Source organism: Rissa tridactyla, chromosome 5 (genome assembly GCF_028500815.1).
Source record: "Rissa tridactyla isolate bRisTri1 chromosome 5, bRisTri1.patW.cur.20221130, whole genome shotgun sequence".
Taxonomy (NCBI): domain Eukaryota; kingdom Metazoa; phylum Chordata; class Aves; order Charadriiformes; family Laridae; genus Rissa; species Rissa tridactyla.
In genome coordinates, this window is record NC_071470.1 from 16,494,095 (window position 1) to 16,509,273 (window position 15,179).

At 37.0% G+C, this 15,179-nt stretch overlaps 1 protein-coding gene across 6 annotated transcripts in view; it reads right to left on the minus strand.

The window, feature by feature from the left end:
* KLHL5 (kelch like family member 5) overlaps positions 1 to 15,179 on the minus strand; it is a 61,619-nt gene that overhangs the window by 5,566 nt on the left and 40,874 nt on the right. For all 6 annotated transcript variants that reach the window (XM_054203607.1, XM_054203606.1, XM_054203609.1 and 3 more), the window contains 5 exons: positions 9,921 to 10,133; positions 6,230 to 6,416; positions 5,080 to 5,304; positions 4,624 to 4,786; positions 617 to 829 (listed from right to left, as the gene is read on the minus strand). In XM_054203607.1, the coding sequence (XP_054059582.1) occupies positions 617 to 829; positions 4,624 to 4,786; positions 5,080 to 5,304; positions 6,230 to 6,416; positions 9,921 to 10,133 (1,001 nt within the window). The remainder of the gene's footprint in view (positions 1 to 616; positions 830 to 4,623; positions 4,787 to 5,079; positions 5,305 to 6,229; positions 6,417 to 9,920; positions 10,134 to 15,179) is intronic.

Here is a 15,179-nt window from a genome sequence, read left to right on the forward strand (position 1 = left end):
TTTTAGAAATACTTGAAATGCCAGCAAAGACTTAATAATGCAGTACATTATGAAATATGTACTGTCCTTTTAAATTATTTTATGGATCACACATGCTTCTGCAATTTGTACTACATTCATTCGTTCATTCATTAGTAACTATTGTAAAGACGTACCAACTTTGGAAAGACTGAATGACATGCCAGTTTCCCAGTGTCATCAGGGGATACAAGAAAGAATAGGATATTTAAGGATCCACAAACCCTGACTGTTAACTCCTTTAAAAGTTATAATACGAATGATACAGACTTCTCGTGTGAAAGTAGTTCTTTAAAAGCATTCAATTCCAAATTGTTCTCAGTAATCAATCATAATTCATTCAATGAGACTGTTAGAAAAAAAAATATTTCTAGATGAAGTGCATTAGGGAGAATTCGCTGTAAATCATCTGTCTTGGCAACATTTTGAACTGTATTACAACTACACAGTTATGTTTTTATATGTAAGTTTCCTCTGCTCATGCAAAAAATAACAGGAGTATTTTATTGGGTTTCTACTTACAACTCTCTCCATAAATCACTGGATAGACTAGCACTATTAGAATTACGATCAGGATATGCCTTTGTCAGGGTATTACCTTTCTACGCAGTCTGACAGCCTGGATGTTAAGTTTGATGCTGGGGCATCGTGACCGCCTATTGCATACAAGAACCCGTTCCAGGTGGTTACTCCTACACCACCTCTTCTTTTTGACATCTGAGCACAGAGGGTCCACTTGTTTGTATGAGGATCAAAACATTCTACTGACTTAAGACAAGAACTTCCATCTCGACCACCAACTGCATAAAGCCTGCAAAGTAAAAAAAAAAAAAAAAAAAGTAAATATTGTCTGAACAAGACGAAGTTTTTAGTGGTGTATGAAAGACTTTCATGTATTTTAAAAAGGGCAGTTTGGAAGGAGATTTTCAACTTTCAATAGAATGTTCTGTTGTGAAAAATCAGGTAAGCGTTTGCTCCAGTCTTTTCCTATTGTCATGATCCATGCATAGTAACAATAATTTACAGAAAACTGGTATCTAAAACACAGCATTTATGTTCTAACCTATGCACGTATCTAACATTTTCAAAATTACTTATGTGACTTGGCAGACAAAGGGCCCACTTCTAGCAGAGTCAGAAGGACAAATTCAGTAGTGGATGTGTGAATGGAACAACTCTGCCCTGGATCATCTTCGGCATTCAAGGATTTTTCTGGACCTGGGCTTTAGTTTACGAATGGCAGCACTACATTAAGTCCCTCACACCCACTAGGTGGCCTAGTTTGCTCAGTTCTAACAAAAAGGTTTCTAGCATTTGGCATTACAAAGCATTTCAACCTTTTGGAAAGCCTAGAAGGATAAGGTTTGTTTTAGGAGCACTCTGTCACTGATGGATCTTTAAAAGTAATCAAATAATCAGACTAGATAGAGAATTTATGCACAGAGTTTATGAGTAATCTGTGCTTAGAAGCAGAAATGCCCAGCACCGTTATTTGGAAAGGTAGGAACTCAGAAGCTGTTCTAAAAAGGAAGCAATGCATCAGAAGTAAAGTTCAGACCTGAGATATCATGAATGAAATTCTTTCATAGCCTAATGCACATTATAGCATGGTTAAATAATCAAATAAACATTAGATACTATATACAATGATAGTGTGAACAATTTACAACAGTTACTATGAAGCACTATTCAAGATGTCCTCATTTTGGGAAACACCATTGTTCATTTTTTTAAATACACTGGCCAATAAACTTAAATACAAACATCTTGTAAATATAGTTGACCTCGTAGTTCTCAGTAATAATTTTAATACCCTTTAAAAAAAATACATTTCCATGGAAGTTCCCATGTTTAATAACACAACTTGTTTAAGGTAAGGAATGTACTGAAGGATACTGAAAAATCAAGTTGCAGTTCCAAAAAGTTCATGACTAAAAATCAATGCAATGCTTTGCAATGCAATACAGCATTTAAATGAGGCCTCCCACTTTACCTCCCCACAAAACATGAGAGAGTTTGGATCACTTAGGCCGTGATTTCACATTTAGGACACGGAGAAAGATATATTAATTTCTCTATATGAAGGTTTTGAGCAAATCATCTGAAATGTCTCGTTACAGATAGATACTACTAGAAAGTGCAGAAGTTACTGCTCCCTCGCTGAAATGCAATAAATTTGCATGTACTTTATGCTTTTCAGCTATAGCCATCTAGTGTTGCTACCTACATTAAGAGTCTAGGCAATGTTCTATAATAGAGAAATATAAGGCTCTAATTCTGATGCTTTTCACTGCACCTGGGACTCTCTGATGAATGTATAGGAAGCTTCAGACCTAACTTAAGCATGTGAGACTGCAGCTCCAAGGCAGCCCAAGGCACTCTGCTTCCTGGTTGTTCAAGTTCTCTCCTTCCTGCACACAGTGAGCATTTATTTCCATTCTTTCCTGCACTTGTTCCAAATCTTACAGGACCCTTAGCAGGACACTAACCTTCACGCCCCACCTCCCCCCCCCCAAAAAAAATAAAAAATTGTGAAAAGCTTTCTGCTCCCTTACAATACTCAAACTACTCAAGGGGGATGTGTCAGATGTTACATAAGCAGGAAGCGAAAATTTGTGGTCAAGAGAGTGTAAATATTCTGCCACAACCACAATACTACCCAGCAAATCAGGTTAGCTCTGTCTCCTATGGTGTTTCTGTAGCCACCCTGGCAAATTATGGTTTTGATAAGCCAGCTACAAGGCTGGTGGAAAACTGGAAGGACTACTGGGCTCAAAGGGCTGCGATCAGCAGTATGAAGTCCAGCTGGCAGCTGGTTACTAGTGCTGTTCCTCCCAGGCTGATACTGTGGCTGATACTGCTCAATGTCTTTATTAGTTATCTGAAAAATGTAACGGAAATCAGCCTTAGCAAGTTTACTGATAATATCAGATTAAAGGGAGTTGCTGATACGCTGAGGGGCTTGGTTACTATTCAGAGAGGCATAGACAGGCTGGAAAAATGGGCTGACTGTAGTCTCATGAATTTCAGCAAAGGCAAACACAAAGTCCTGTACCTGGGATGGCATATTCCCATGCAATAGTATAGGCTGGGAGCTGACAGGAAAGGAGGCAGTTTAGCAAAAAAAGACTTGGAAGTCCTGGCAGACAAGTCAGCAGTACGCCCTTAATGTAATGACAGTTGATCCCCTTTGTTCAGTACATAGAAAACTGCTTCCAGATACTGTGTCCAGCTTTGGGCTTTCAGTACAAGACTGGAGCAAGTCCAGCTGATGGTCACCAAGATGGTGAGGGAGCTAGAACACATGATGAGAGGCTGAGAGCTGCCTTTGTGCAGTCTTTAGTATTCTTGAGACAGCTAAGGAGGCACCTTAATGCTGTCTTCAACCACCTACTGGGAGGTTATATAGAAGATGGATCATTCTCAGAGGTATGCAGTGAAAGGAGGAAGAACAACAGACAAGATGAAACACGGGAAATTTCAATTGGATATTAGAAGAAAAATGTTCGGTAAAACGGTGGTCAAACATCGGAACAGGTTGCCCAGAGAGGCTGTTCAATCTCCATCGTTGGAGATACTCAGAAGTCAAATATGACCTGAGCTACCTCAGTTAAATTTGAAACTAGATCCAGCTTTAAGGTCGACCCGGTTTTGAGTTGGTGTTGGACCAGATGACTCCAGAGGTGCCTTCCAATCCAAATTATTCTATGATTCTGTGATACCAACTGATCTTTATTTTTGTAATAGCTTGATTCAAGTACCACTTGTATTTTGGGATGCTATAGAACAATTACACTTAGGAAAACAGTGAAAATCTAGGATTTTCAGTCTAGGAATCATGGCCTACAAACAAAGACTGAAGGAGCTGGAATTATTCTGTTCTCATGACAGAATACTGAGGGGACATGTGTCTTTAACTGCAAAAGGCTGTTGCAAATAGGAAAGAAAAATGCATTTTCCATGGTCACTTTGGATAGTACAAACAATAATAAATCAGCAAAAGGTATTTAAGACTTGACATGAGGAGAACTTCACAGATGTGTTAATAGTTAAGCAAATTGCTTAGGGAAGTTAGGGAAAATTTACCACTGAAGGTTAAGAACAAGATCACTCTGGCTATGAGCGTTTTACATATAGTTGATTCAGCTTTGGGGTAGCAGAATGTACTGCAGAGCTCTTTCAGGTCAATTCCAACCATTTCCTGTGACTGCAACATAAAGTGACCTAGTTGTCTGAATATGCTTTCTATTAGGAATGAGGCATATTTTCACTGAAAAACAGCTTTAGAAATTTCAGATTCCACTCTAGATTAGATTAATTCTGTCTCCGTGAAAGAGAACAACCCTTTGCTCCGTTCTCGATTAAGGAGATGGTAACTACTTATTTGCCCAAAGAGATGGTGTCTCACAAATGATCCTGAGGGGCACTGTGATGCTGTTGGGAAGCTTGCTTGACCCAACACAGTATCTTTTCTGTGAATGAAGAAATTTGGTTCTTAATGCTATCAACAGGTATGTATGTATCAAGAGAAATAATAGTCATTTAGGATGGTCCTCTAATTACATTAAAATAATGAGATAGAAAACAGAAGTTGCCTTCACGTACTTTCCATTTAATATTGCTACACCAACAGTGCTCCTTGGAGTTGACATACTAGCTACAAAGTTCCACTGACGAGCCTGTGGATCCCATCTTTCTACTGTATTCAGGTAGCTCCAGCCATCATGTCCTCCTACAGCGTACATGGGACCTTCCAATACAGCTACTCCTAAAAAAACAGATATGAAAAACAATCACTTCTAGATAAGGGGAAAAAAAATCACGTTTTCCTAGTGACAGTCCAGCGTGCACCAAGAAATATTTAAAAACAAATAAAAAGAAATTTCCTTTTGGTAGCCCATGCTAGATATAATCTGAAGGAGAAAAGACGTTCAATAAGCAGTTGGCATTAAAATAAAGTTTCCACCCCCCTAAACTTGTTTTCTGAATGTTTTCTTGACCAATCCTAAAACAGATAACCTTTTAAAAAGATGCATTCAGCCTTTACAGAACTCTACATACCAAGACCATGACGATGAGTGGACATAGGTGGCATTACGCTCCAAGTTTTCGTTCTAGGGTTGTAGCACTCCACAGTATTCAATGTTTTCAGCCCATCTCTGCCACCAACAACGTACAATTTATCATCTAACACTGCAACTCCAAACTGTAACCTTCGTCCATTCATGTTTGCTACAGGAGTCCACATGTTGGTACGAAGTTCATACTTTTCAATGCTTGTAGCTCCTGAATGACAACATATGGAAATTTTTAAAAAGAAGTCTGAATTATTAGGATAGCTTTTATTTTAGCAATACACTGATCCTACAAGATAACATGACATCCTGCAGCGTGTTCTTAATTCTATTTACACAAATAGTCTTTTCTGACTTCCTCAGGAATTAACTGCATCATTATAAAGGAGGACTTTCTCAGTGCTTATCAAGATAAAAAACAGATTCCTAACTGCTTTGCAGAATCAAGCCTCTAGAAATACAAATGTTAGGAATATAAAACAACCCTGGTGAAATGCAATTATATATTGAAATCAACTGGTTTGTAATATTAGAAAAAAATCCGAAGCTGTGTGACATGAAGTACTAAAGTGCTAACTTTAAAATGACGAGTGAAAGAAAACACTTTCTTTGCCATAACTTCTCTAACTTGCCAGATTCCTTCTAACTACCATTAAACAGCATGGAAGTGTCTATAAAAAAGAAAATCCAAGTAGCTCTGACAGAACCTTTCAGCAATTAGTCAGAAAGCATATTTTTTTTTTGTTTTTCATGCATGTGCAGGTCACCTTCGTGCCCTTTTTGTCACTTTCTTCCTTTTCCAAATTACTTCCCACTCAAGCAAATAAAGATCAGTTTTCACTCATTTCAGCACTTCACTACTCAGAAATCAGATATTCCCTTGATAACTTCAAATCAATCGTAACTGTAACTTCCAGAATGCTTACACTATTATCAATATATCAAACCAGGACACAAAACTACACAGGTTTGGTTTTTTTTTTTACCCAATAAACAGTGTACAATTAAGACATTTCATGTTCTATACTGCAGAATAGTTGAATTTCAGAATTAACACGTTGCAAAAACATCTATCAAGCATTTCTTTTAAAAAGAACCAAAACAGCTCATCAACTGATCATTATATGTGCCAATACCTTTTGTTGCATCCATTCCTCCAACTGCAAACAACACGCCCACTGTAGATTTTCTAGGTTTGGTGCGAGGACTTTGCAACATAGGTCGTCTCTCTGGCAACAGATGGTACTTCATTGCTTCCATAATGAGTTTTTGACATTCAATGTCATCCCGAAAGAGTGCATTATTTTCCATATCTGCCAGAAACTGTGAAAAAGAAAGAAAAATCAAACAAGCTGTATTGCTAAAAGCCACATGAAGAATAAAAACAAGATTACAAGAAAACATTTTATCCAAAGACTTCCACTGCCTGATTTAAAAATCTGCGTATTTTCAAAATGGTCATATATATAAAAAAAAGACTAAGGTAAATATAAACTTGTAATAAGCAACACATTCACATCTTAAACTAAGTACCAAAAAAAGGAAGGATATTAATGGATGATTTAAGCTTGATGATCCCAAGGAAGAAAAAAAAAAATCTACTTGTGTTCCAGTGCCACTACAAGTATGTTCAAGGACATGGAATCAGACTCTGAGTATGTTAGTTTAACTTCACACTCTTACTTCTGAATCTACCCAGTCCAGAGGTCTCTAAAAGCTGCTTCAGGCACAGGTTGAATATTTTAATATATATTCTATTACTCTATTATTCTATTATGACAGTGACCCAGATCACAGTATATCAATTAAGATCAAGAGTGCAAGTAAATTTAAAAAGTGTTAAATTTTAAACCTGACTTAAATAAAATTCAAGTTAAATAAAGACTACTAATAAAAGTTATTAAGTTTAAAGATTCTGGAGTCTTTTGTACTCCATGTTTGTCAGACTGCAGGAGAAATATATTAGTAGGTTGAGTGTCCTAACTGTAATTATTAGAAGTCTAGACAACTGGCATTTTTCTGAGCTGCAAGACATGGCCTGGGTAACAGAGAAAAAAGTAAGTAAAGTGCCCCACTGAGACTTGGACAGTTGTCAGAACAACGAGAAAAAGGCAGATGCCTCTGAACTGCCACCACAAAATCCGAACACTTTGTGACTATTAGAAATGTAAGTCCACAAACCAGAATGAGATGCCAGATTGTTGAGCTGTTGACAGCCAACCCGTAACAGGTACAAAACTGCTGTGAAATTAGTAATGAGGAATAGTAAAGGGACTCATTACGAAATAGTTATGCATAATATGGTATGAGTATCCCTGGCTTAAAGCTGCCTTAGGACTGCAAAGCGGCAAATGTGACATCCACGGCTGCAGAAGAGATACAGATAAGTACAGGCTGCAAAGCCTAAACACTTCTGAATCAGGCAAATCAACAGAAACTATGACAGAAAACATAATTAACATACACAGAGAATAAAAATTAAAAAACCTAAAAACTTTCAAAGCCCTTCAACTGCAACTTTTCAGAAAACTGAGCCTGTCTTTTGCAGTATTTCTCTAACTGGCTAATGTTCTCATTCTATTTAAAATAGCAAATTAAATGTTCTCGTGTAAATTGGCAAAGGGACTAAATTTTCATTCTTTAACTTTCAGTACTTCCCATTGTTTGTTCACTCAAAGAACTTGGAATGGGTGTACTTAAAGCAAATTTTTCCAATTTTTATTACTTACATAGCTGCTTGTACTAAAAGCATAACTGAGCAGTTACAAATTACATGCTAGCAGGAAATTAGAGTCATTGGTAACCTGATGAAGAGAAAGGTAGTGCAGATACTGAAGTAATAAGAATTTCTGTCTAAAAGGAAGCTGAACCCACTTTGTAACTCAGAAATTGCTTAATCATCTTTTTCATTAATTTATCAGAGATGGAATACTTGCCACCTTACAGCTTAAGAAGCTGACAAATATTCATCTCTAGCCTTTGTAAGAGCTAAAAGAGACTTACGAGTACTTAGGAGACTGCTTGCATTAACCAAAGAGATGACAGAATGCTATGTGCAAAGAGATGCATAAAAACACAACCAACAAAACTGAAAATTCATTATGATATTTTGCATCCAGTGCTGCAGTTTCACAGTATTTCCCAAAGTGTTTTTTTTAAACTGTATGAATCTAATATTCTTTGCATCTCTGCTTGCAACGCTATTGATTTCAGCAAGTCGTTCAATTTTCTAATTTCATTTCTTTCAAACAGCTTTAACCCTTCAACCGTAAAATTGGAAACCTTTTCATTATGTTATGTTTGCTATCAGATTACCTAATGTCATGTGATCATGAAGCAAAACATAATTCTGAAAATGTTAAGACTGTTTTAGGCACTTTAAACCAATTTACTCAATGCACTAGTTGTTGTCATATTAAAATCACAGCTCTAACACTTTAATTTGTTAAAGAAAGTAATAAATAAAAAGGCATCAGAAAATTATGTTATTAGAAATATACGTATATATTTGGAGAAGACATGAAAAATTAAAGATAAAATAATAAATGAAATATGACATTGCTTTTGCATTTCATTCTGTTGTTTTCCTAATTAGTTACTGAGTGGACATAATTTGATTTCAGTACATATTTCTGGGATAAATTCTGTACTTTCAATTTCTAAAGATGCTTCAATTACAGTGAATTAAGAAAAAGAATACAGCAGTGGTTACTTAATTATCAATTAATTAAATGCTCAAGAAAAGAATGATTTCCACTAGGTCAACTGGCTTACACTGTATTGTATTTCTTGAAAAAGTGAATTACACAGTCGAGGCCACAACTGAGAAAACCCTCTCACTGCATATATATTAATCGCTATAGAAATACTAATACTAAAATGCTTGCTAGTGAATCTTACTATCGAGCAAGAGGATACCAGATTAGAGGTAACACACAGAATGTTGTGTATGTGATTTATCACTATGGATGAATCAAACTCAGTTTTTGTTGTGTTAGTGAATTCTACTTATTATTCAGGTTCCATAAAAATCCATAATAGAGATATTGTCACTAAACTGACTGAAAACTGTAAAGCAAAATGCTTTGATTGTATTGTAAGTGTTAAATATTACTAATGAAGGTCCAGCGAGGAAGGCTAGCACAGGAAAAGAAAGAAGGGGAAAAACCCCAAACCAACTCATGCATGCTATCAGATAACGAATACAAAGCTACTCAAAACACTAACAAGAGCAGTCATTCCTACAGGACTAGGAAAACTGTAATTCACAACTATTTCAACAAACTGAGCTCAAGTCTTCTTCAGCTTTGCGTGTAAGTGTCCAAGAAGGAGAAAGAGTATTGATTGGGAAGGACAAAAAGTACACACAGATGGTTTATCAAGAGTTAATGGAAGAAAAGTCACTCCTAATAATCTGTTCAAATTGTATTTCCTAAATCTCAAGGACAGCTATAATTATATGAAGAAAGTGTAATGATCCAAAGAAATTGTGCAAGTTCCATGAAGAAATTTAAAAAGGACACACCTTCTAGTGACAAACATATCCTTGATAAGCATTTTTCTAGGCAACAGAAGTGATTTTTTCCTAGCAGCTCCACCCCTTCTTGTGTCCTGACTGATCACAGGTTAGGACCTGAATATACTGCAGTTCACAGACACAAACTATCATGCCTATACAACATGCTAAGTCCTTATATGCAACTCTAAGAATCCAAGTCATTAAGAACCCTGAAGCTTTTATGATTTGTCACTATTAATATATCAATGCTGTAGTCATTATGCCCATAGTAACCAAGGTACAAACTAGAGCGGAATTGAACAATTTACTTGTGGAGCAAGCAGAGGCAGTCTAATGTAAGCCAGGAGTTTACTGAGATCTTTCCTTCTCTGTTCCAAGTCATGTCGAACCCACGTAAGTAGTGCATTCAGTATAGTTTCTTCATTAGGAATATTCATGTCATCACTTGCTAAAAGCTTTGCAATTTCAGTGGCTGGCAATAATAGAAATTCCTGGTTTCTAATTACTTCCATGAAGTTTTCCTGAAAAGGAAAAAGAAAAGTATTTTTAATACAGATGACATCATACTTTGAAGACTTTTTTATGGAACTCCTACTATATCTTCCCCCCCTTTTCCCTCCCTTCATGCCATCTCTCACTTGTGCCAGTAAGTACAACTGGAGAACTGACCTAGGAGGAAAAAAAAAGTAAAATAAAATCATAAAAGCGTACTGAGTTATTTTGACCCCCGATCATTTTCCCAACTGTATCATTCAGTCCCACAGACAGATGTGCTGAAACAACTGAGGGGGAAGTGCAAGGACAGAAACGAGCAATGGGCCGTGTGTGGGGTTTACTGTCTTGGCACTGCAAATTGAAGAAATACTTTCTAAAGTACAGTATAAAAAAAAATAAAAGGTGCAGTTTGTTCTTGTTACCAATACAGAATACAGTGTAAGATGCTTTGTCAAGGGAAGAGCACAAGATGCTACGACTACTGGGCACATCTGTAACTTTTCATTACTGCTAGATTAAACTATGGTGTTAAGTTTTCAGCGCAAATAAATACCACTAACAATTTTATTGTTGATTTTAAATGGATCATTTTAAGTTTATTTTACAGGTTTGTAGGTTTTATACAGCCGATCTGACTGAATGGGGAGAAAAAACACACAAAGAATCCACAACATTGTACACTCCTTGCTTTATTAACAATATTTACTTTGATAGGATTCAGTTTTCTAACTTTCATTCTGTCATTTCCAGCAACAAATCCTTACTTCAAAATAGAAAAGTCACAATATGTATAATTCCTGACATTGATATCCTGTTATTCAGAATACTAGGACTTGCAGAATAAGGATTCTCATGATTTGTAAGGAGTCTCATGAAGTTAGGCAGAAATAGCAGAAAACACAATCAGCACTGGGAACTTACAGTAAGAAACCTGAAAGTGACAGAAAAGGGTGAGATCATGTCTATCCTCTTTCCCCAGGCACCTTTACAAGGCAGCAAAGGAAAGAAAAGTAAAAGCAGTCTATGAATCACACAGTCTTATATTTTGGTAGCTCAAAACCCAGTTAACCTCACTCTCCAAACTGAGAGTAACTTCATGACAATGAAATAGTACTACAATCCATTTAGTAAACGTGCTGTTGATTGCTAGATAGGTAGCCAAGGGGATGCTGGTTTTGCTCTGCCATCACATATACCTCCAAAACACCTGGAGGATAAAGTACATTAGATCCACAGTCAGGGAAGTCTAACTGTGCCTCATAGCAAAAATTAGCCTTACTTAGTATCTTGTTTAATGATTTAAAAAGAAAGAATTGCACACTAATGAAAAAAACTCTGGATTAGAAGCACATACTAGTTAGGAAAAAAACAGGATTTTTAGGTCAAAAAACCGGAGAAGTTTGTGAGCAGAAGCAGTTACCATATAAAATGGCAACAAAAACATACAGTACAGTTTGGCATTGCATATGCAAAGGACATCGCAACAACAAAGTGAAAAAGGTAACACTTCTTCCTTTTTATTTCTTAGTCTAATAATTTCAAAGCTACACCTCAGTACTCTAAAAATATTAACTAATTAAAGAATGCTGAGCAAAGAGGAAAAAACTAATATGGAGTAAACCAGTCCACTTTAGATGAAAGCCACACATATGTAAGATGGCTACAAGTGTCTAAGGGGAAAGATCAAAGTGACTCCACTCTACAGGCAGCTCTGGAGTTGAAATTAGGACAAGAATTTAAAGTGTTACCTGTGCACATAACAATTCTGTATTCCCGGATAGAATTTGGAAAGGAAAATTTTACATTCAATATCTGAAAAGCTTTCCTACTAGAGATCCAATTGGCTACACAAAAGTAGTGCTTCCAAGTGAAAACTGTAGATTAAAAGGGAGATAGAACCGTCTTTTCCTCTTTAATTAGTTTAGGTCTCTGTATTACAAAATGAAAGTTAAGAAAATGAGCAAATACAGGAATTAAAAACAGTGAAAGGACTACACGAGTATTTAGTAGCACTACACATGCACTTATATTTATTTTACTCTGATATCAAATGCTTGGGAGTAAAATTGAAGCTGAAAACCGATCAAAATTATTTCCAGAGTTTAAACATGCAGTTCACAAAAATTCACATTCCACTGAGTTAATTTTTTTTCCACTGCTGTTTTTTGGTTGATTCTCTGTCCTAAGTTGGAGCTGTGCTTTAGTTTTGCTGAATAAACAGGCAGTGAGCACTGACAAAGAGAAAAGCCAACACTTACTACCTTAAACTTTCCGTATTGTCTATCCGGATCACAGGAAGAGGAAAGGGAAAGCACCTGCATGGAAAGTTTCCTTTGTCTCTGAAGGCAATGACAAGCTGCTCTTGCATAAGTCAGTCAAGAATCTTCTTTGGAAAGCTTTTTTCCAACTGGATTTAATCACTTCAACAGCTGTCGTGTGTAAAAAGCCTGATTTTCCTTGTTGTTGCTTGCAGACAATTGATTTCTGATGGGAACAGATTCAACTTCCTCTTGCTCCCATTCTATTTTTAAAGCAGAGACTCCTTTTGAGCATAGTATCAAAGCATTCCACTGGGAATACAGCCACTCTGCCCTACGTCTGGGGCTTTTTATGATCTGAATCTGACAATTCCTCTTCCTCTACAGACAGAGATTCTGAAGACAAAAAGGAGGAGCCAGTGTATCTCCTAGCATTCTTAACCTCCTCATTAGTCTTTTCTTTCTTTCTTCTTATGGCAACTCTCTGTGGAAGAACAGGATATTTCAGAGAACAAACGGTCTGCAGTTTCAGTCCCTTGCTTTCTGGTCCTGAAAGTAGAAAAAGAATTTCCCACCCTCAAAATTAGCTCCTCAAAGAGCTTGGAAACTTTATCAAATGAATAGCCTGAGGTTTATGTACCAGCTAAAGCAGGGACACACAGTCCCCATGCTCAATGCTGGGCATTGCTCATTCACATCATAACCTTAAATTCACACTTCAGCAAACGCAGAGTGAATAATACTGATATTCTTAACCTCAGGTCTGTCTCGGTACAGAGCACAAAAATATTAGAAGCACATAAAAGAGAAGAGGTCACATTACTTATTTCTAAGTGGTGCTTAATCCCCAGAGTGGGATCTAGTGAGATGGTTAGGCTCCCTCTACACTGTGTCAAGGAGGATTAGAACTTCAGAGAGCAACAGGACACCTGCAGGCTGAGAAGGACGTACACCGAGATGGCCCACCAGGCAGCTCTAACCACAGGGCTCTCTTTAAACTCTGAACCGGGGCAGCCGAAAAGCAAGAGGTGCTCGAGTCGCAGGATCTGACTGAGAACAAACAGGGAACATAATTTTGTCTACTGGCTGCTCCCATCAGCTGAGGTAGGAACTCACAAAAACTGAGCTATCTGACCCTTCTGATAAACTATTCACAGTCAGATAGATGTCAGATAGCAGCTGCTTTCTTTTCAGTCTGCTCTGATTGCTGTGGTAAGTGATAAACCAACCTGATGCTTTCGGTGTGCCCAGGGTGTGTTTAGGGTACAACTATTGCAGCTTGACTCCTCTCTGCGGAGTTTCTGGATTCCAAAACAGGCTGGGGAGCATGCAGAAAACTATTTAGTCTTGCCAAGGCAGTACTCATCTATTTTGCTAGGCTGAAATTAGGGTACTTGAAAGACAGAAATATGTTGGGTTTTCACAGATGAAAAGAAGTGAACGAGTATTTGCAAAGTCAGGTGATTACCCAGCAGGATGTTTTGGACTGCAATTTCAGGCACAAGAGTATAAAATCCTTATTTTAGGCAATTATTGCCTAAACTATTGCCTTATTTTAGGCAATCTTTGGGTCTGACAAAAAAACCTTGACATTTCTCCCCTTTTCATGCTCCCCCCTACCAAGAGGGCAAACTGTACCTGCCATTGCAAGAAAAAGAGAGAAATTATACCTCTTTTCTTCCTCCTCCCAAATCATAAACTATATTGCAATGATTTTTTTGTTAACCAACTCCTGATTTAAAAGAGGAAGCATGTCTAAGTGTCCCACATCAATTCTTCTGCAAAATTCCTGGCTTCTATGCTTGGCCTTACTCTGTTACTCTCCAAGTTTTTCCTTCTTATAAACAGGCATTGGCTGTGCTCAGAAATCATGCAAACTCCAAACTTAACTTCATCTGAATCTTGTAACATTTGATCACTGCTCACATACTTCTGATGAAAATCAGCATGACCTTTCACTCTGCTTTAAGCGTGCAAAGCTGAGCAACAAAGATTACAAAGCTGTCTACACAGGGATTGACTAAGGCACTATCACTTATAGTGTTTATAATGTCTGCTTTTTTTTTTTTTTAAGAAAGTTAAAATCTGGCTACTGACACTTACCTAAGAACACCTCACTACTCACCATAGATATTTCATGTTTTGGCAGTAACACAGGCTATCTTTTCCTCAGTTTCTCTTTGGTTTACTGTTTTGTGACAGAGGAGCTATTGGTTTTAATTCAGGATACACTATCAACTGCTTCAAACAAACAAGGTGACAAAAGGGGCGTTTCTTTTGACTTTGTGAAGACAGCAAGAAAAATGCACAGAAGGCACTCTGTGTGAAAAGGCTTTACGAATTGAACAGATACACTACTGGCTAGCCTATTAAAAATCCTAAATCTATAATTGTATGACCCCAGTACTATATATAAACCACAGCAAAACAGGATAACCTGTGTACAAAAGATACCTTTATCCAGACACATCTCATGATTCTGTCAACTTATTTTAAATCCCTGATGCATAAAAATCAGAGTTGCTCTTTACACAGCATTAAAATCCACAACTGATCACTTCAGTTTATTTTATGTTTTACTTAATGCCTCCTGAGGATTTTTCAAGCTTTAGTTTGCAGTGTCCAAAAATTGACCTGTTTTGATGGTAATCTTAAAAAGGATTCTCCTCTGAAAAAACCTATCAGCCCTTCTTATTCTTTTTTTTTTAATTTCACTGTATTACGTGATTAAAATCATGCCATAAAATGATGCTAATGCTTTGCAATGATACTAATGAACATTATACAGACAAAGCAGGTCTATTAACAGAGGTA